This window comes from Nannobrachium achirus (assembly GCF_963921795.1).
Source record: "Nannobrachium achirus genome assembly, chromosome: 7".
Taxonomy (NCBI): Eukaryota; Metazoa; Chordata; class Actinopteri; order Myctophiformes; family Myctophidae; genus Nannobrachium; species Nannobrachium achirus.
The window spans coordinates 53,028,656-53,052,637 of NC_137816.1; the positions used below are offsets into that span (position 1 = coordinate 53,028,656).

At 39.6% G+C, this 23,982-nt stretch overlaps 1 protein-coding gene across 1 annotated transcript in view; it reads right to left on the bottom strand.

Annotated features, from left to right (window-relative positions):
• Nucleotides 1–23,982, bottom strand: part of gpc6a (glypican 6a) — a gene marked incomplete at both ends in the record, with an annotated part of 199,632 nt that overhangs the window by 141,757 nt on the left and 33,893 nt on the right. The window contains one exon of the mRNA XM_080729744.1: nucleotides 646–804. Within this exon, the coding sequence (XP_080585870.1) occupies nucleotides 646–804 (159 nt within the window). The remainder of the gene's footprint in view (nucleotides 1–645; nucleotides 805–23,982) is intronic.

Sequence of the window (23,982 nt, forward strand, 5' to 3'; positions counted from 1 at the left end):
TGTGTGTGTGTGTGTGTGCGTGTGTGTGTGTGTGTGTGTGTGTGTGTGTGTGTGTGTGTGTGTGCAACAGTATACAGAATCTAAGCATAAGCACAAGTATCCATTATGTTAAATGATTTGATGATTTATCCATTTGTAACTCTGACAAACTTAAAGGAGTAGTTCACCCCCAATTCTTTTTCTATTGATTAGACACACCATGGAGACTTGAGTGCAATCTTTTTGCATTTGTCGCATTCCTAAGACAAAAAATGTATTATAGTAAATTGATTCTGAATGGGGACCCAAATGCATTGGCCTGGATGGGGACCCAAATACAAGGCCCTGGATGGGGACCCAAATGCATTTGTGTGAGAATCAATGGGGGTAAATTTACCTGACCTTTGACACCCATTGATTCTAACCCAAATGCATTTGGGTCCCCATCCAGGCCCATGCATTTGGGTCCCCATCCAGAATCAAAGGGGGTAAATGTACTATAATCTTATTTTCTTTTTCTTTTTTCTTAGGAATGCGACAAGTACAAACAAATATTATTGACCCCATTCTACATGGTGTGACTAATCAATAGGGAAAAAAGTCATTTTGGGGGTGAACTACTCCTTTAAAGCTGTGGATTTGACTGTGATTATATATCTCTCTTACCATCAAACGTTTTATGTCTTGAGACAAACGTAGTCCTCATGTTGTGGCTGATCTCCTCAACTAAATTCTCAAACTCCAGCTTGCTCTGCTGGCTGAGTGTGTCCTCCATCTCGGATGTGCAGCAGGTGTATCCCTGAGGACATACACGCAGGTGTTCCCCTAGGTTGGGAGAGAGAGAGAGAGAGAGACTGAGAGAGAGCTTTTTACATGCAATAGCAACGGAGCCGTGCATCGCCACAGGAGTGTGGTTTTCAAAAGGCTGAGCTGAACGTTTGATCGAGGGCTCTTCTGTGATTTTGTTCCTCCCATCGCTGAAGCTATCAAAGGGAGGCAGACCGGAACAAATGGGGAAGGTTCACATTCTGTCAGCTCGACGCTGTCATGTGAAACAGAGTGTAACTTTACCAGAGCTGGGCGTGTACATGAAGTATTCCATGTAGGTTTTATTTTTATTTTTTAATGTCATTGTCAAATGAATTTAGATAATGGCAATCAGGCTGCTTTTGCTAATCGCTTTTGAGAGCAAATATTAATAAATAAAATATTATGAATATTACCACGAGCTCACATGGAATGTGATAACTGACAATACAAGTATACTGTACTGTACATTAAATATCGTCACTCGTCAACCTCGTATCTCCAAGCTTCAAATGTGTATGTTTTTTCATCATACAAGACTGTCGCACAAGACTAGTGAAAACAGCAGATCTACAAGCACACAACGCCTTGCGGTGTGAGGCGTCGTGTGCTTGCAGATCGGTTGTTTTCACTAGTTTAAATCCTTTTTAAAATGATAAATACAAAACGAACGGTTTTGGAGATACAAGGTTTCCACCCGACCACGACGATATAAACCTTTGTTCACTGTTATAGTGAGCATGGTGCAGCGGAGGCTCAGGGGGCAGAGGTTCCCGGTTTGATCCCCAGCCAACCCCCCATAGTGTTGAGGTGTCCTTGAGCAAGACACTTAACCCCAGACTGCTCCCTATTGAGAAGGCCGTTGCCTCCGCCATCAGTGCATGAATTAAAAGTGCTATGGATAAAGACACTATATATAAATGCACCATTTTTGGGGCCAATCAAAAATATTTTGATTGGCCCCAAATACAATTGAGTAGGCCTACCTGAGATGAAAAACAGTCTAAGTCCATATTTTGAAATTTTGAATATAGATCTTTTTTTGATTTACCAGACTGTAAACCACAAACTAGAAGTTTTTAATCTGTTAAATTCTTAATGCACTCCCCCCTCATTTTGTTTAATTAGATTGTTTTACTTAACTCATATATATTAGGAATTATAAGACATAATACTTGGAAAGTGGAAAAACAGTATATCTCCAACAGTTTGTGGAACAACAGTATAAGTCCGTACAAGCAATATTCAGCAGACAAAGGGAGCAGATAACATTAAAACAGACAATTGAACAAAATGAGGGGGGAGTGCATTAACAATTTAACAGATTAAAAATGACTTGTTTGTGGTTTACAGTCTGGTAAATCAATCAATCAATATATATATATATATATATATATATATATATATATATATATATATATATATATATATATATATATATATATGGACTTAGACTGTTATTCGCCTCAGGTACTCAATTATTCTTTTATTATAATATAATAAAACAGAGATGACCTTATCATTAATTACATTATTATTACATTAATAATATCGCTCAGCGGAACCGCAAGTCACCAGCCTCGCCTGACTGACCTCAAATTACAATATACATTATATAATAATATACATTAGCACTGCAGCAATGAGCAGCAGCAAGCAACGTAAGGTTGATGTCAAAAACCGTTACTTTAACCCCAAATGGACAGATGCCCATTCTCTCCGGGCTATGGGATCTATGGACATTGGACAACACACTGCAATGATCAGAGCGCATATAGCGCAGCTGAGGCAGGCAAAGAGAGAGAGAGAGAGAGGGAGGGAGGGGGGGGAGCAATCCTAGCTAGTGTTGCCGCCGATATGGTCATTTTTATAAGATCGGAGATCGAGGAAAAAATATCGAAAAAAAGTAGTGAGTAGTGAGGGAGTAGTGAAAGTTACAGGTATGAAACTTATGCGATATGAAACGTAAGCTTACCATAATCACAGTAATCCTTAATCATTTTCAATCATATTCAAGGGCTTTTGGAGAAATAAGACAGACACAGAGCCCTGCAGAGGGGAGGTGATTGTGTCAGACTCTGTGTCCAGCTGGCAGCTGATGCCAATAAGTAGTAACGGCCCCTTGTTAATGGATCAAAGGAAGGCAATTATGTCTCTCTGCACTGTCAACTAGCTGCTACAGATGCATACTTTTCAAGCAGACTGGTTAATTGGTTCTTAACTTATTTTGTTTCAACCTTAAAAATGGCCAATGTTTTACCAGTTTTTATATAGTTTGTTGATTATTTTTGATGCTGTAATGGTCTATTTTATTTATTTTTTTGGCTGGAGACAGTTATAGGCCTATATGTGATTATGAAGAAGTTTACTGAGGTTTTAGACATATTTTAGTTTGTTCAACACAGGATATTTAAATGTAATATTTTGTTTTGTTTTTCGTTTTGTAAAAAAAAGTAATAGAATTCTGCTCTTAATTTGATTTAGTTTGCATGGTTATTTTGTGGTACACTACTCATAAGCTTTGTTTTTAATTTGTTGAAGTGATAGAATGAATAGATTTTTTTTCTTAATGCCTTGCCAAAAGATCGGATCGAGAAAGATCGGGATCGAATCGGAAGCAATAATATTTGATCGGGATCGGGATCGGGAGCAAAAAAAACGTGATCGGGGCATCCCTAATCCTAGCTGTACTTTTATGCGTTGCATTGCTTATGTCACGCCTCCAATGTTTTCAGATATATATTTTAATGTACTGTTTAAGTTTAAAATTATTAATGCACCGTCTGGCCATCATCTTGCATTAGAAAAGAACGCAGCAGCCAAAGAGCGTCTCCATTATTAAATTCAGGTGCGAGTGGTGGAACATGAGCAATGGGAATCAAACATGGTGTATGAAATCAATATTCAGTTATAATATTTAAACTTCATAAGGGTCTATGGTATCTATGTCATCACATAGTATGTTTTCTTTTACAGGAAGTAATTACATTTGCACATTTCTGGTTGTCCTGTGCAACCTTTGAGGTGTGCATCGGCCTTCTAACAGAAAGTAATTTTTCATTAAAGGTGATACACCATGCATTTAAAAAGTATTTATGTCATATTGTTTATGTCCCAAAAACGATTTTCAAAAGGTTTGAGGCTAAATTACCACTCCTGAATAGAGAGCCTCTCTCATTTTGAATGGCTCTCAGAGCATTTTCAGCTGCAGTACCACATTTGGCCTGAACTGCGCCACCCCCCCCCCAAAATCCGACGGCAGCAAATCTGGACAGCCTGTTTTGAGAACCCGTGGGATGCTTTTAACCTCCACCTTCCCAAAACCAGAGAAAGACACAACGGTCAGAAATGGGACTTTGTGAGGATAGAAGGTGCTAGTGGGACCCCCAAAAAAGGTTTTAAAATAGGAAAAGTGAAATTTCATGGTGTATCACCTTTAAATTATTTTTCATTTCACCACGTCTTTAAGAATGCTTGTGAATAAATGTTAATGTTAGTAGTCATCAGAAGCTGATTATTATTGCCAGATATGTTCCCATGCAAGGTCATGTTCACTGATTTATTAAAGTGAAATATATTTGTTTTGGCAAAATATTAGCCACAATAATCTGAGTTTGCTACAGTGTTGATTTCGTCGACTAAAACTATGACGAAAAATGTTTGTCGACTGGGTTTTTTTCACTGATGAAAACAAAATAAAAAAGAAATAAAAACAAGTCTGTGATGACTAAAACTAAGACTAAATATATTTACAATTTCGGCATTTTTTTTTTAAACTAGACTAAAACGTTAGGGAGGGACTATAGAGTCGTTTTATGTTTGGTTGCTCTCAGGTGTTGCGTGCTGAAAATAGCCGATCTACAAGCTCACAACACGTCAAGTGTAAAATCAGCCATTACGATGTCATCAAGGCTTACCAAAATACATTTTAGTTGACTAAATCAACTGTAGATTTAGTCGCCTAAAATCGTATGAAATTTAGTCGACTAAAATTAGACTAAAACTAAAACTTTTCAGGTGACTAAATTATGACATTTTATTCAAAAGACTGACTAAAACTAAATCAAAATTTGCTGTCAAAACACTGGTTTGCTAGCCATAATTGTATTTAACTGGAAGTCCAAGTACCCATGCACACTTCACACTTGGGATCATGCACAACTGCCTGTGGGAAAATAAAATGCTAATGAACAGCTTAAGTAAAAAGAAATCTGCTTAAATCAAATCAAAAGAAAAATGCATGAGAACAGATAGATAGTCTCGATACAACAGAGAACAGCCACAACTGTATAAAAGACAAAGTCCAATCCCCATCAGCCGATTGGTTATGTCACTGTAGCATGCTGAGGGCTGCTGTGCGTTCCTGCTGACACAATAAGACTGTTTTGTAATTAAACCCTGCATTTTATTGACCACACACTAGTTCATATTGGTGCATAAAGTCTATATAATGCTACGTGTGGCTGAGCCGTGCTGGGTCTGCTGCTTGCTAGGCATTTAAATCAAAGTCCTTTATAACTTTGCACCATTTAGCCAACTCTCTCCCTCGGCTGGCGTTCTCCCTGGTGTTTTGCGTGTGTGTGTGTGTGTGTGTGTGTGTGTGTGTGTGGCCCTGAGCTCACATACAGTACAGCATGCTACTATAGGGTGTGCCAATATGTAGTTCTAGAGCGGCCATTTCTTGGGTCAACACAGCCTTACACAGGTGTTCTGATTGGAGTAGAGCATTAGTTCTAAGCCAATCAAACAATTGAAACACCTGTGTTTGACACAAAATATGGCCGCTCTAGGACTACAATTGTGTCACCGTTGGCACACACTATAAAGAGGAGAGCACAATTAGACAACTGGAAACACCTGCCAATCAATATTAACCCTGGCACACTGCTCCCTCCGTGAGTCATTCCCATCTCCTCTCACAGCAGTCTTAAAGTTATACCATGTAACTTTCTTTATAAAACAAATCTTAAAATTGTCCTAACTGTTAAATCGCTAAAGTTTTAGAACACCCACTCCGTTATTTTCAGCTTCTGAAGCCTTCTCTTTATATGTTTTCTATTTAGCCGTGACAGGGACAGGATTTCCCGGCAAAATTACGTCATCTGCATCATCTGTATACGTTGTGTATACGTTGGATGCAAAAGTCACATAATTGTGCTTTTCTTTTTTTTATTTGTTTGATTATTTATTTATCTATTAATGGGAAGTGCAGTTCACATTGGTTGAGTCAGGCCTTTATATTTCAACATTTACATTGTAAGGAAATATAAGACGAGTACATATATCAATAAGTCTGCCTGCCTCGGCCCTCGATGTTACTATGATTGGATGCTTTTTCAGCTCTTGGTGATATCACTATTACAACATCATTTCCCTGGGTACAAACTGGCAAAATTACTCACTCTGACGTAATGACAGTCTCATGTTTAATGACCTCAAATGCAGACAGATACTCTGGTCATTATCAAACAACATTACGGAATGAATCATTGCAGTGGAGATGTGACTGTTCTCTCTCTCAGGAGACAAAATGGAAAACACCCTCTAATTTCTATCTCACTGTGAACACTGTGCTTCACTGAGACGTTTTTGGAATGCACACTGATCACTGAATGAATAAATCCTCAGTGTTAACTGAGAGTGTACAGCTGTAACCAAATGAGTTACAAATGGGTAAATTAACACTGAGAATGTTCCGGAGTTTTAATGCTGCCAAGTTTTAAATTGTATGCCTACCAGGCTGCGGTGCCTATCCAGGGCTTTGTTGTGACCTGTTATTGTGCCACCATTAGGCCCATTTGAAACATTTGGGGTGGCAGATCTTCTTGGACTAGGGGAGTGTGCGTGCAAAGTTTCACAGCAATATGACACTGCGTGTTTATAGTCTAGTGGAATTTCTGAAAAATGTGATTGTTAGAGGCATTTTGGGGTAAACGTTGGGAACTAGTCTATTTTACATAATTCAAGGGTGCTGAATCTGAAAAAAATGGTTCCCGAGCAAAATTTTGAGTTCTTGACCTTCTAATTTGCATAACAAAATAGCTGCCGAATTGTCAATTTTAAACTATTTCTTCAAGGGATATTTCACTTTCAAAAAACCTTTAGTAATTTTATCGTCTAATCAAGCTTTTGGGAACACCCAGGACAGTTTTTGAGTTGTTTGATTCAGTTTAGATTTAGATATTTGATATTCATTTTATCAGACACGCCCCCTTCCTATACAAACCCATTGTAACTTCAAACTCCATTTTAACCATGATAGATTTAATGAAAACACCCGTCCTTTTTTCTGGTGACTCCTGACATCCTCCTAATACGTGAGCAGGTTTTGTCAATAACATTTTTCATTTATTTTTAATAATTTCTTAATTGTATTTAATTTTTTTCATTTCCCCAAATAATTATAGAAAATAAACTAAAAAGGTTATCGAAAGAACACTGCCTGTTCATCTATTAGAAGGGCATCAGGAGTCACCAGAAAAAAGGATGGGTGTTTTCATTGAATCTATCATGGTTAAAATGTTTTATTTTTATTTAAAAGGGATATTTCACTTAAATACAAAAACATTTAACCATGATAGATTCAATGAAAACACCCATCCTTTTTTCTGGTGACTCCTGACGCCCTCCTAATACACAAACAGGCAGTGTTTTTTCGATAACTTGTTTAGTTTCTTTTTAATAATTATTTGGGAAAATTAAAATAAATAAATACAAAAAATAAATTATTAAAAATAAATGAAAAGAGTAATCGAAAGAACACGACCTGCCCACATATTAGGAGGGCGTCAGGAGTCACCAGAAAAAAAGGACGGGTGTTTTCATTAAATCTATAATGGTTAAAATGGAGTTTGAAGTTACAATGGGTTTGTATAGGAAGGGGGCGTGTCTGATAAAATGAATATCAAATATCTAAATCTAAACTGAATCAAGCAACTCAAAAACTGTCCTGGGTGTTCGCAAAACCCTGATTATATGATAATGATGATGTAAAATGATGTTAAGTTTTTTGAAAAAGAAATATTGCTTGAATAAATAGTTGAAAATGTACAATTTCGCAGCCACTTTGTTATGCAAATTAGAAGGTCAAAAACTCAAAATTTTGATTGGGAACCAGGTTTTTCAGATTCTGCACCCTTGAATTATGTAAAATGGCCTGGTTCCCCACTTTTACCCCCAAATGCCTCTAACCTGCTTATAGAAGGCCTTTTTCCAGAATTACCGCCTGACTATTATGGTTTGTGTAATTTTTGGCTTTTTGGGCCACTCCCACAATACTTGGAAGCCTTAGCCAATCATAGCCAAATGGAATGAAATATGAAACGTCGGACAGATACATATTGATCACATAACTACAGGGGTAATCTGTAGGAGTAGTGTGTGTGTGTGTGTGTGTGTGTGTGTGTGTGTGTGTGTGTGCGTGTGCGTGTGCGTGTGCGTGTGCGCGCGTGCGTGCGTGCGTGTAAAACTCCGGCTCATTGTGGCACTAAAAAAAAAAAAATACGATGAGGCCGATTAGAAAAAGTTAGGGTGGAGGTTCTTCTTTGGCCTAATGGGAGTATGTGTGCAAACTTTCACACCGATTGGTCCAGTGGTGCCCGAGATTATCTATTCACAGATAGATGGACAGACAGAGATACAGACTCATTGCAGGAGTGAAAACATATCCCTTGCCTTTCGGCCATTCCGGTCTGGCGGGGATAATAAAATCTCGAGCGTACCGTACAGTGGAATTCAGTATACTGTACGTGTGAGTACAGGCATGCTGGCTGGGGCTGGCGTTTCGCTGTATACAGTACATGCCACTATAAGTGGATCTATGGAGGTAAAAGCTGTAGATCTGCAGGGTTGTTAAATGTTTGTGTATATCGTCACTGTCGGGCAGAAACCTTGTATCTCCAAGTTTCAAGTTTGTACGTTTTTTCACCAAGTAAAGCTCTGCTTCATCATACAAGGCCGTCGCACAAAAGTAGTGAAAACAGCAGATCTCCAAGCACACAACGCCTCGCAATTTGAGGCGTTGTGTGCTTATAGATCGGCTGTTTTCACTAGTTTTGTTTATTTTTTAAATGATAAATTCAAAACGAACGGTCTTGGACATACAAGGTTTCCACCCGACAACGACGATATACTCGCTGGCACTCTGAATTGTGCTAAACCCTTAATCAGTCCTGGGAGAGGCAGATTTACCATGCAGCGGTAATGAGCTGCACCATCAACAGTTCAATGCAAACCCACAGTCCCTTGTGTACGGACTACACCACATAGTGTAGCCACCATGACCAAAGGCCTCCAGACATGAAAGTAAAGAAAAGTATTGCATCAGATTTCTGTGTTAGTTAATCTTTCAGACACTTTAATAGCACTTTAATAGAGCTCACATGTTCCAATCTTGAAACAAAGCCTCGCCACCTATAGGCCATGGGTCAAGTCCCTCTATCCATTTTAGTTTTTTGGGTTGATCCCCTCCTTTTTTTGGTACTGTTTAGATTAATTGTTTGCGCACACAATTGTCAATTGTTTCCAACCTCAAAAGGTGCACCCGAATAATATAACAGATATAATTTCACTAGCAAAGAATATACCAATCAAAGCTTGTGTACTTTATAGAGGACTGCATTGGTCAACAACATTCTTCGTACCATTGGCAAAGAAAAAAAAACAGGAAATCCTCTGACTGAGGATGACAACAGCAGTAATTTCTTTTGTGATGAAGATTGTTTGACTTATTCTTGTGAAAATGTTGTGCAATGGATGCAGACTGTAGAATGAGCCGTCTTGATGCCGCCACTTTATAATACTAATCATCAATATTGTATCATATACCCCTGGAAATATACTTATAATCAGTGATTCTAGATTGGACAAAATGTGTACAAAATGATGAGGCATGTTATATTTGTGGGTCTAGACCTATATTTGAGACTCAATTAAACTTTTCTTAAAGTGATCAAAATAATGTACAATATAATCAAACATTTTGCCAATTCTTCTGATTCCATACCTGCATGAGTCATTCTTACTCAAAGATAATGGTTGGAATGGATCAGTAACCCCACAAAACCACCAGTTAGATGTCCCACAAGCACATGTTGGAACATTTATATTTTTCCAGTTGTTGAAACCAGGTCTTCTCACCTTTGATTGGCTTCCACAGAGTTTCACCAGAGGAGTTCAGTTGGAAGTAATTGAGAGTTGTTAGAGGACACCTTCATGAACACATTGCTGAAGAAAGCTATTATTTTGCAGATGGCTAAATACGTTGGCATCATAGTAATAGGCTTAAACCTTTTTAGCCATCTGCAAAATAATTGCTCACCAATAACTTTCTCATCCAATGTGTTCATAAGGTGTCCCCTCTCAATTACTTCCAACCGAACTCCTTTGAGAAACTTCAAAGGGAGCCAATCAAAGTTGAGAATGACTTCCAACACATCTTTTTCGGTCCGTCTTTCAGCAGTGGGCAAAGGGCTCAACTGGGCGGTCAATTCACCCTTTGTTAGCCTCCTGGTTGGTCCCTGACTGACCAACCAGCAGGCTCTATCTGCCTTGTCCCGCCCTGGTTCCGCCTTTTTGATGTTGAATTAGCTAAAACATAATTTTTGGAGAAATAAAAACATTTAAAAACATGCTGATTCACTATGCTGCCACTGAGCAGCCCCAATTGACTGAAACAATGTTTGAAATTAGAATTGAGCACACAGAATAACAATATGAAGCAACTGAATTAACATGGCAGTGGATGGAATGTCCCACTATATGTCCCACCAAGACACAGCAACCAATACGTGTGGAGAGGGGCAGGACAATGGGCGGGACTTGACAAAGGGTGAATTACTACATGATCGTCTAATCACAATTATTTGACATAATCACAATTATTTTGTCATAATCATGTTGAAAAATGTTCATATAACATTTTCAAAAATAGTGGAAATAGCCGATCTACAAGCTCCAAGTGTTGTGAGCTTGTAGATCGGCAATTTCCACCATCAATGTTCTTTTTAAGGTATAAAGTTGTCAAATATGTCAGTCATTTCTTTGTATATTTAGATTACGTATCATACCTGCCATGTGAAACTTCAAAGCCTAAAAGCCAAACAGAAATGTAATTGTCAACAACAAAAACACGATTCAATCTTTAATCGCAAATTAGAGTGACAAATTAATTAATCGTCATGTAAAATGTCTTAATCGTGACAGCCCTACCCGCGTTAACCATCGCTGACACTTCTGCTCTGGGAAACTCTGTGCCAAACAAAGTTGAGATGTATGGGTGTATCGGGTTTGTATGACTAATTCATAACCATAAACTTTATGGTTATGAATTAGTCATAGTGACGTGTCCATGGTCCCTCCGTCCGTTCCAGCAGCCAGCCTTCCCATTAGTCCAATTTTAATATAGGATTTATTGCCATAGTTGTCTGACTATTATATACACACACACACACGCACGCACGCACACACGCACACATGCATACATACAGTACAGGCACGCACACACGCTTTTAAGATTAGCCTGAATATCTGAGGATTTTCCAGAGTTCACTCAACAATGCACTGTGTTAAATTGAAGCCTATAGCCAAATGACTTCTGCGGGTAATGACAGACACGAGTCATATAACCAGAGGCAGGCTTTCTCTTTATGTCTCAATCTGATCCAACTAGTTTGACCTTGCAGCTGCATCGTTCAGATGTGCTTGAGCACAGATGGCAGGAGGCACTCCTGCACAATGTGCACATATTTCCTCATCTTGACTTAAAGAATGAGCTGATCAGAGTTTTAGATGTGTGTGCAATTACACAAGGCAAGATAATAGGGGATGAACAGTAATCTTCTTGGGGGATTTTACAGTGAAATGTTCTGGCGTTGGCTCAAGTGTTTCCCAATCAAAAATAAGTGAGGCATGAGAAATACTGTTCGTCTAACGAATGCAATCGCATACGCATTGTTTTTCTCTGTTACATAGATGTGTTTGATCGTTCTGGACCATTATCTCCACTAACGTAAAAAAAAACAAAAAAACAATTGGAGCCTAGCATTGTAATTAGGTAAAAATCGCTGACACTATACGACTACTACGAGGGGCGTCACAAGGGGGGGAAAAGTGGGACTGAGTTACCAGGGCCCAATGTGGAGGGGCCTTATTTTATACTTTAGCTATTGAAAAATAGCAGATATACAAGCTCACAGCGTGGCACAGAGTGCCGCGCTGCGAACTTGTAGATCTGCTATTTTTGAAAAGTCATGAAAATGTGTGGCTGTTTGCAAATCTTTGAATATATGTATTTTTTAAGCGAACATTTGTTGCGAAAATGTTGCTTCTCGGGTGTCCCAGGAACTAAATATTTTGAGATAAGGGTCTGTGGCCAAATACATATCATTTTGGGGGTCCTTGACATGAAAAAGTTTGAGCACCACTGACATAGAAACATAGGTTTTTAAAAAAACCTTAGAAGGAATATTGAAAGACTTGCACACATTTTCACGATTTTTCAAAAATAGCAGATCTACAAGCTCACAGCGCGGCACTCGGTGCGGCCTGAAGATGGTGAGGCCTGATTTATAGTTGGTTGCGTGTATGTGTCGCACCACAGAAAATAGTTGATCTACAAGCTCACAATGCGTTGCAACATGATGCATTGTGACGTGAGCCAGGTAATCTATTTTCGGTGTGCGACACCAACGCACAACTACTGTATGTATAAATCACCCTAGAGACAATGCACATTTAACTCATGCAATCAGTCAGGCAGACACAGTTCCTTTCAGAGAATTCTCCAATCCATTATAATTAGCAGTGTGAGGTTCTAATTTGTGGGTCTGACATATGGTATGTCTACTCTCAAGAGAGATATCAGTATTTTTTTCCCCACACTAAATTATTAATAAATCTCAGACCAGTCTCGTTGAGCGTTTTCTTTCTTCTTTTTCTAGTAATCACACATCTATATTCATGTTGTGTGTTTCAGTTGAATAGGTCTCCTAAAATATCCATAGAACCTTTTGCTACTATTGCAATAATTAGGGTTGCTCCATAAGAATTTCACATGACCCAAAATGCACTTTATATATTGAAGAATTACCCGTGACAATAATAATGAAACCGGTTTCCTTTCCCAGTGTGCGAGTTGATTACTTTTGAGTTTAGATCCCATAGCCAGAGGGGGCAATCAGGTGAACATGTTCCGCTGACTGGGTCAGTGCACGAACATGCCATTTTTAAATTTTTATTGATTGTTAGTTGGTTCTGGGTGACAAGGTGAAATCACCAATTGACAGACACTGCCTGTAGATCCAGGCACTGTATCATTAATTCAAGTGACCAAAACCCTATTTATTCTGTGTTATGTTCAGAACATGTATGTGTATCTTTACTTGCGCCCATCAGAAAAGCGATAGCAGGCTTTGGCGTGCCTTGAAAAACTAAAAATACCTCGTTTTTGGTCAAACCGTTGTAGGAGTGGACAAATGCTAAAGCCTGCAAATAGTTTTTGCTGTTATTTCTGTGATATATATATATATATATATATATAAATATATATATATACACACAGTATACCTTTTGCAACCCATTCATAGACCACGAGGGACCATCACTGCTGTTAAATATAGCAGCCAGAATGTATGATAACTCTACATTGCATAATATTAGACAAAAATACATTTGAACTAAATGCAATGCTACAAGCTGGTGCTCTGAGTACGTGTCTGAAAATGAGACGGCAAAAACTAAAAGATTTTCAAACATGCTTTGATGGAAGAACCATACTGTGCCTCTCACTATGAAAGGGGTTAGCAACAGAGAAGGTTACGTAAGCCAAGCTGCTAGACATCACAGTTGATGGACTACTTTTATGGTCAAGCCACATCAATATTGGTCACCGAGATGGCAGAGAAGTATCCATCATTCGAAGGTGCTCTTGCTTCTTAACATGATATGTAACAACTAAACAAGTTATGAAAGCGTTGATTCTCTCCCATTTTTGACTACTAGCTCTGTCGCTTCCGATACTTCCGTGACCGCGGAGAGCGATGGTCCGTTTCTCAGTGGTTTTGTCAACTATGAAGGTTAAATAACAAATTGAGCTCCCATGCCGCTCGCAAAAATGTGGGCAAAATCCTTGACATCCGCTGAAATTTTGGACCCATTCACTTACTATACACTATACTATATAAAGGAAAAAAATACCGGGGTTTATAATGATTCTGAATCCATTGCAAGCATTCTTTTTGCAAAAAAAAAAAAACATTCCTTGGGCTAAAACGGCCCGACAAAACTATGGTTTAGTGATGAGTCATCACTTTTCACACTTTTGAAGGGTTCGTTTTTAGCCCAAGGAATGTTTTTCATGCAAAACAAATGCTTGCAATGGATTCAGAATCATTAAAAACCCCTAGTTTGACCCCTCACATGCTACTTCAAGCAGATTTTTCGGGGTATTTCTTTCCTTTATAGTATAGTGTATAGTGAATGGGCCCAAACTTTCAGCGGCTGTCAAAGATTTTAACCCGCATTTTCGCGGAGGGCATGGGAGCTCAATTTGTTATTTAACCTTCATAGTTGACAAAACCACTGAGAAACGGACCATCGCTCTCTCTATACTGTCCAATAATGTTGGCTACTAGTGCAGCAAAACTACAGTTTAAAAAGATCCAACTATTTCAAAATAGAACTGCACTCCTTGCTCTCCATCACTCAATGAAAGGCAGAGTGAAGAGTCGCTCATGGATGAAGGTAGAGGAGAGACCAGCATGTAGCCAGGTCCAATTTTTCAGACACATCTGTGCTTTGACAAAATCATCAGTCTTGTGTAAGAACAACTCAGTTTACTGAGTTTACTGAACAAAGTTCCTTGATGTGATTATTAGGATACATTACTGTACAGTTATTGCGACCGTCAGGGAGCAGTTTACTATGAAAACCTCCACCGGCCGTCCGTCCGTCCGTCCGTCCGTCCGTCCGTCCGTCACACGTCACACCTTTGCCCTGCTCATATCTCCGCATCAGTATGACATCACACCACATGTGTACACAAACCTTTGTGTACGTTGCTGTGGCAACAGTCTGTTGTTGCTGGTCTGTTAGTGTACGTTAGCAACCACCTTAGCAACCATGGTTTTACCCTAGCAACCAACTGTTTACCCTAGCAACCAACTGTTTACCATAGCAACCATGTTTTTTTACCCTAGCAACCAACTGTTTACCATAGCAACCAGATACGCAGTGCAGGGATCTCCATATATGGGCATAAACAGACTTAGTGTGATGCGTAGGTTATCTCCATATATGGAGATTCAACTTCAATGAGTAACCATGGCAAACTGTCAACTGCCCGTATGTCTTGATAATTGGTAAAACAAACTTTTGGCCTATTTGTGGAGATAAGCGACCAACGGTCGCTTATCTCCCGATTAGGGAGTCTTACTGGTTATGCTGTAATTATATTGTATTATGTATGACTGGTTGACTATACGGTAATTACAGAGGAAATGTATTACAGTAAGTAGATATTGTACTAGGTTCGGGCCGCTACGTGGCCTTCACACCCATACTGTACGTCACAGCAGGGGTGCTGTCAGTCCATGTCCCTTTCATGCCCATATATGGAGATCCCTCATGTCATCAGTATATGCTCATATATTGGCCAGCCCAAGAGCTCACAATATTTCTCATGTTTTCTTTTGGCCAAAATGTTTTGATTTAATTTGCAACACAAACCAAGAGTTACATGTTTGTTCTACAACATGAATTGATAATAATCTCAACTGTGAATTTTGAACCTCCATACATATCTCCATACATGGAGATCCGTGCTCATACATATCTTATATTACATTTTAGAACTGCAGCCAGCGGTATTTGTCACCAACAGACCAAATGCAGCACTCCAATTGGCTAGGACTGATCACGTGCCACACGGAGTTCCAAACCGGAAGTGCGTCCGGCGGTCAAATATGTCCGACCAGAAACGTGCGCTGCGGCACAATAGTTCCGCCCCATTTTTATTTTTATTTTTTTTTTACTTGTTTTTTTTTTTTTTTTTTTAGCTTTTTTAACTAGATGTGAGCGGGCCGAAGGCCCGCGAACCTCTAGTACAGTACGTTACACAAAGCCAGACATAGAAGCGGTAAGCACCGCTCAAAAATCATAATACCCGTCTCTTGCATCTCTACTTTTTTAGCGGCGGGGGCAATTTGTTGAAACAATACTTTAAACACGCTCATGTTGTCAGCCAGCTCCATGTTTTCCCAGTGAAATATTACGGAAGCAGTCACATGACTCGCCATTAATCTTTGTTGCAGCCACCAAATGGTCGGAGCGAGAAATGGCCAAAGGCTGCCAAAAAAAAAAAAAAAAAAATGTCTGACAAAACGAGCGCGTTTAAAGTATTGTTTCAACACATCGCTTGGATTACCCCCGCCGCTAAAAAAGTAGAGATGCAAGACACGGGTATAGGACCATTGCTTTTTGGATACAACGCTTGGTAAGAGCGGTTGATAACCTGGCGAACCCCCGGAAAAAGCTCATTTGGGCATGTTATGAGCAGGAACCTCATCTTGTAGCTGCATAGCAGCGGAGTGAGAGGTTCCGAAAGGAGCTACTTTGGACCGAGGAATCAAAACATGGGGGCATAGACAAATTGGCATTCCAAGCACAAAAGCATACCCTGTTGGCACCAAGCTAGACTGTTCATTAATCGGGAGCGCTGTCAGAAGCCCTTTTTGTATTCAGAGTCTCACCTTTCATTTGTGGCATATGGCCGAAGAGAAGTTAAGCGCTGCAATATTCACAGTTGTTGCAATTCTATACCGAGCTAACTGGCAACTGTTTCATCAAGCTAGTTTTCAATTCTGACCCCAATCCACCATAAACATTGAATCTGTATTCAATCAAGACAGTGTTATTGGTGTGACATTATTGCACAAAGGTCTGACACTTTGCCATCCTCTAATATACAATATCTGCTATAGGCATTCATTCATAATTTGTTCAAAATCTCCTGCAAATGCACGCACGCACGCACAGCACACACGCGCACACACGCACGTACGCACACACACACACGCACACACACACACACACACACACACACACACACACACACACACACACACACACACACACACACACACACACACACACACACACACACACACACACACACACACACAACCTCAGGTTTCACAGACTGATTGCTCTCACTCAATCAATCTTTTCTTCCAAGGCAGTGGAATGATGTCATCTTAGATCTGTTTGCAGCTTCCTAAGGTCACATGAACCAAAGGGAAGACTCATTACAGTTTACCTCAACCGTAAAATAGTTTCTGAGTATCATAGACATGGTCATTTCCCCATGGACTGTGGCCGTGCCACTGTTATTACAGTTGTTGTTATTGTTATTATTGTTGTTGCTGTGCATCTCTGCCACCCTCTAGGGATAGGACGATATGAAAATGTCATATCAGGATTATTGTGTCAAAAGAAATCGCGATTTACAATATTATCACAAATCAAATCCATTATCCTGGGGGCGGAACATTTGCCAAAAAATAGCAGATCTACAAGCTCACAACGCGTCACAACGCGTCACAACGTGACGCGTTGTGAGCTTGTAGATCGGCTATTTTTTGGCAAAGACATCTGATAGAGAGTGGAAAAAAGACGTATATTATAAGTACCTTTTACCAATTATAGAGGGTTTAAGTGGTACTGAATATGCAGCTCGGCAAATAAAAGGTGAATTGATCCCAGTGCATGACGGAGGACGATATCACAATAAATTAAATCTCCATGATACGATTATCGTGAGTGTTTTTTATCTCGATAAACGATAATATCACGTATCGTCCCATCCCTACCACCCTCCCCCCAAACCAAAACCAAAGAGCTGTTCGAGGTTTCTTTGAAGGGGAGTTTTTCCTTGCCGCCGTTGCCGTGTTAGCTTGCTTCATACACTGTAGGTGCACTGTTGGGTCTCTATAAATTAAAGAGCATCACTGACCTGTTCCATTTATAAAGTGTGAAGAAATAACTTTTGTCGCGATTTGGAGCTATATACACAACGGTGACTTCATAATCTATCTAACTACAACCAATACCTCTAATTTGAAGGTGGGGAAACTGGCGCACTTGGCCAATAACTAACCCAGAGCAGTGTTTTCTGTGAGTCTCAAGCTGGCACTAAATATCCTATCAGCGCTGAGACTCCCATATCCTGTGAACCACCCCGACAGATAGTGTGTGTGCTGTACTTGCTGCTTGACACAACATTAGCAAAGTCAAGAACCATGTGTTGTATACAGTAGCTAGCTAAGGCCAAATTCTCAATCATATTGTCAATAATAATCTGTCACTTCTGTGCTCTGTGATCAAGGACTTTATTCCATTCACTCTTATTGTACAACAGGTCTAAATATTATCAATTCCATAGTTTTCATTTAGTTTGTTGTAGTTGAACAGACCAACATACTGAACAAATGAAATCACCCTAATGGAAAGATGAAACATAATCTGATGGTTTGCATAATCAATGCTACTGTAGATCCCAAGCAAAACAAAACTACAAGACTGACTTGCAGCATATTTTCCCCTTCTGCAGGTAGGCTTATTTGTTATTATTTTGGGGAACTATATTTTCAGTTTCAGTTGACACTGCAATTTTGGTGTCAACGATGACAACGATTTGCATCAAATGTATCATGGTACACACTCGTCTATTGCTATTTTTGTAGCTTTAATTGGAGGAGGCAAAACATATTTTAGCATGTGCTTTATACATTCTAACTCTCTCTGACAGGCTGACAATGAATGGTAATGCTTGTATTCAACAAAACTGTATGTCATGACGCACAGAGAATACTATAGGGTTGCAAGTTTACACACAAGACTACAGCACATGGCACCCATTTTACACCTTGCCCTAAAACAGGCTGTACTGAGCCAAGTATATAGCTGACTGTGTTTTGATCACATTTTCAGCTCCCCCCAACTTGCAAGATTGGGCATGCGAACTGCCTGTTAAGCGTCATTCACACTGACCAAGTTAACGTTAAATAAATATAACGATAATTATGTGAGCATTCACACTGAAGAACATTGACATTCTGTAAATAGCGGCTGCGCAGCCAAGCCGTGTCAGAGCCCAGTCAGCCCACACAGAAGAGGAGAGAGAGCTCTCCGTGGTGCTGAAAGGAGCATAGAATACATCTGACTCTGATTTTGAATTGTAAGGAGGTGAGATAGTTGTACTCTACCTGAGGTAACAGGTAGCCTACCAGCTAGTGTTCGCTATTCATAATAGGCTCTTTATCTCCTTTAATAACAACAACTTGAGTGGGTGAGTGACAGATTGCACCCCAGATGTCTGATGGATTGTTAATGCTTCTATCGTTCATAAAATCGGGCTGAAAGTCATCCAAACAATATTGCCCATGACTAATGACTATTAGTTGTCGTTATAATTTAGTTGTGGCCATCCATTTGAGTTACAGCGATTTTTAAAACAACATATGTATAGTTATCGTAATCATCATCTTGCTTGGTGTGAATGGCCCCTTTAAACAAGACTGTTACAATAGACCATGGAGTCAAAACTTCAAAGAGCACCCTGTTACAAGCAATATACCAGTGATTCTGTCACATTCATACAGAGCCACTGTATAATCTTAGGCCCTAGATAGTATAAGGGCCACTATTTTAATCTTGGAAAGAAACAGCAAGCAGTAGAAATGATTAAGGAAAAGATGGACAACAGCTAGAATGCAACAATGGCAGACAAGCTGCAAGCAAAGAACACAGGCACTGTCAGCAACAATAATTCATTCCAGGAAATGTACAATGAAAACAAGAAGACACTGATTTCTCAGAAGAACTGTCAAGCAGCCAAACGGAAGTGGAAGTACAGTTATTCATTTTGTTTAATGTTTTAGATAAACAAAGAGACACAACATTGCTTTTGAAACGTTCATGTGTCTATAAATGCGCAAAACTAATCATACAATTATATAATTTACATTTTATTATTAGTTTACATCCAAGGTCCACTCAATAGAAAACCACCTTGGACAGTTAGATTGTCCCTAAACTGTTCAACACTCGAGCTCAAACAATTTGGAAATACAATTGGTAACCATTACTGGTGATTTTTAATTGTGGTACTTTTACATTTTTATAACGTTCGGGGGTAAGGGTTACATTACAAAATCACAATAAATAAATAAATACAGCGGTAGTAAAACAATCTGATTTAATAACCACAAAACTATTAAACTATATCAATGGCTGAGGCTGAGCTATACAGTTTAGTTACATTTGCCATCTCAAATCCTACATGACCTTGATAGTTCCAACCAATCAGTTACCTACAATATTCATCTCTTCCCTTTATGATCTTTGGCTTAGTATTTCCAGGCACCAATCTCCAACTGAGAAAGTTACCTCCATAAAAAGTCCTCATTACCACACTTCCACGTTGTCACCGTTTTAACAACTTAACTCATCCAGAGCCCAGGACATTAACGGATTAGGGGGTCCAGAGTGCCCCCTCCCGGCCCCATTAACGGCCATTGTCTTATTTTGAAGGCCAGAAGTCTAGACCGGAAGTACTTCCGGTCTGACGTCATCGGATCCTGCGACGGAACCGATCATGTTTACGTGGTGCCATGCTGGATTGCATAGGAGCGTTTATACATGTGTTTTATAAGCGAGCATCTGCCTCCATCTTCGCTTCTAAAGTGTTGTTTTGAGATAATGGACATTAAAGATGAGATCGGCCGTCCACCTCAATGTTATGGGATGACTATTGTGTGCTCGTGGAGCCGTGATGATGACAAATCAGCGCGGATTTCGTCTCCGGAGCGTCGGCCATTGTACTAGGTATTTTTACTCGCCGTTACAGTAATATATTACTTTTCGCGCGACATCACGCATTCGGCACTATACGTACTCTAGTACTTATCGCGTGACATCACGCGAAAGGCACTAGATGAGTTAATAGAAATAGAGAATAAACCTCTATGAGCTAAGACGAATAATTATAGAGTTTAATGCTCTATTAATACCACATCAGTGAGTTTCAGAGCTAGATACTGGGTCAAAGAATGACTCCCAATCTGGCTGAAGAGTAATGTACATGTTCAGACTTCAGGACATGACATCTTCATCATTTTCCACTTTATAGATATCATAAACATGTTGGATAGAAATGGATGGAAAATTTCCAACACATTTCAGGTTAATTGAGTGAAAAAGGCACTTTCTGTGCTAAAGATGCTTAAGAATGTGATTAACTCCCAAAAGTATTCATTAGTCTACCTGGCCATGGGGTAAATTGCATATAGGCCCTGCCATCTGGTACATTCCTTGACCACTATTACCAGGATTTGGAAAGGCATTCCAGCCAGCTTCTCGTGCCAAACAACCTGCCAGATGATTATGAAGTAGGGAGATAATAACATATCCCACCTGTGTTGCTGCAATTTGTCGATGTCGGGCAGAATCCTTGAATGTCCGAAACTTACTGGAACCTGTGTTCCAAATATTATTTAGTCACTTGTTAGTCACCCTATGTTTCGCAAGTAATTAAATTATTATTACATATATAACAAATTCCAGAACGAGTGTTTTGGAGAGTTCATCGTATTAATTTTCTCTTATGGTAGCATGAACTACTGAGTTTTTATCCAATTAAATTTGATACTACAGGCTACTACTAGTAGTATACTGCTGCCTTATGGCATACTGTAGTCATTGTTACATTTAAAGTGGTCTTCTGACCCATCTCTTGACTTAAATTACACATACAATGTGAAGATAACTCTGAACAAAGTCTTCAGTTAAAAGGAAAAATATCCTTTTTTTAAAGATTTCTCATTTCTTATTTAAATTTTATGCTGGCTCTGTAGAGAGACAGGACCAAGAGCAGACAGAGAGGAGGCGAGACATGCAAGACATGACGGGAGTTGGCAACCAACTCCTCCTCATGAGTCATAATAATAACATAATGATCAGTACACAAAATGCCTCTGCCACCAGTAGGGATGGGACGATAACGATATTATCGTGGTAAAAACACTCACGATAATCGTATCGTGGAGATTTAATTTATCGTGATATCGTCCTCCGTCATGCACTGGGATCAATAAACCTTTTATTTGCCGAGCTGTATATACCACTTAAAACTCTCTATAATTGGTAAAAGGTACTTATAATATACGTACTTGATTCCGTCTTTTTTTCACTCTCTATCAAATGTCTTTGCCAAAAAATAGCCGATCTACAAGCTCACAACGCATCGCAACGCGTTGTGAGCTTGTAGATCTGCTATTTTTTGGCCAATGTTCCGCCCCAGGATAATGGATTTTGATTATCACGATAATATCGTAAATCGCGATTTCTTTTGTCACAATAATCGTGATATGAAGCATTCATATCGTCCCATCCCTAGCCACCAGGCGCCCAGAAAATTGCAATCGACAGTAGTTAAAATTAGAATTTCTTTTCCAACACCATGACTAATCACATTCTGGATGTGAGCGTTGTTTTCACACCACACCAGAGCCAAGCTCAATAACTGGCAAGCACTGTGCTGAATGAATCACACTATGGTATCATTTATTGATCAGCCATCAAATCCCTTTACCAGCATCATTCAGAAAGTACCACTGCCTTGGTAAGGACGGCCGCTCTCCCCTTATTCTCCGACCTGGCTGCTGTACAGAGCCAATGTGCATAGAGACTCATTAAGTTCCACTCGATGCAGTAGCAGGTCAGTGCTCTTGGCTTCTCGATAGAGCTAGATCGCACTGATCTCATTAACTTTCTAGTTGGGGGGAGGGAGGGACAAAGCCAGTACTTGGATGTGCCTTACTCCGCTGCCACCCCACTCTCCCTGATGCTAAATGCTTGGAGCAGCCAATTTCAGACCCATGGACAGGACGGGCTAAGTAGTAAGTTGAGCCAAGGTCCCCTGGAAGTTTGACTCCTTTATCAGTGACGTCTATTGACTCAGGCACAGCATCACTGTTCTGTCTTTATATGGACTTTGGCACTTTAAAGAGGGCTTTATCCAGATGACATGACCTAGAATAGAGGGCAGATAGGGGAACAATCTCTGCCATTCAGACAATTAAAGGGGAGTTATTGATGGACTATGAATCCTGTATGATGAAACAGAACAGAAAACGTAGCTATAAAATTATGAGCAAAATCGTTTCTGCGGACAGTGGAAAGAGAATTAGAACATCATTTCAAAATGGATTTGTGTTATAGTTTGTTTGGAGTCCTCCCTATGTTCCCCACGTTCTATGTTTCCCAGGTTCTATGTTCCCAACTTTCCCCGCTCAACCAAAAAATGGATCTACTGTATGTTTCCCACACAAACAAAGGTATATGTTCCCAACTCAAATGCAGGAAATGGTGGGACATCTGGGCACTAAGAACATGTGGGCAATCCTAATTTAGGTGCCCAGTTGCCCAGATGTCTCCACCACTAAGTGCCTACTCGTCTAGGTGCCCACTTGTCCAAATGCCCACATGTCCCTATTGCCCAGATGTCCAGGTGCCCACTCGTCCAGATGCCCAGTCATAACAAAAGTATGGAGTCCAGATGTCCCTAGTGCCCCCTGTCCCACTAGAATTCGTATTTTCTCCCCATTATTAACAATTAGACAATTTAGACGTTTCCTGCATTTTTGGCTTGAGTGGGGAACATAGAACCTTTTTTAAGTTGAGCGGGGAACATAGAACCTTTTTTGTGGGGGTAAGTGGGGAACATAGAACCTGGGGAACATAGAACCTTTTTTGTGGGGGTAAATGGGGAACATAGAACCTGGGGAACATTGGTACGGTCCCGTTCATTTCATGTTTATTGGTTGTGTAAGTTGTGCCAATCGTTTCGGTTCATACAGAACACTTTATTATGGTCTGGTGGTTACACTTCCGCCGTTTGGCAGTGTGACGCACAAGATCAAGGTTTCTTTGAACGTTGTTTTTGTTTGACTTAATATTGAATATCAAGTCTATTTGTGAATGTCTCTTATTGAATGATTGATTCAATAAAACTTTCAGTTTGTGCATCGCTGTGTTTATGCATGGCACCACTGATCTCATTCCCTTTATGTCCCTTTATACTATACACAATATTATTGATAGCATATAATTATAAATTGTTATAATAACATAAATTATATT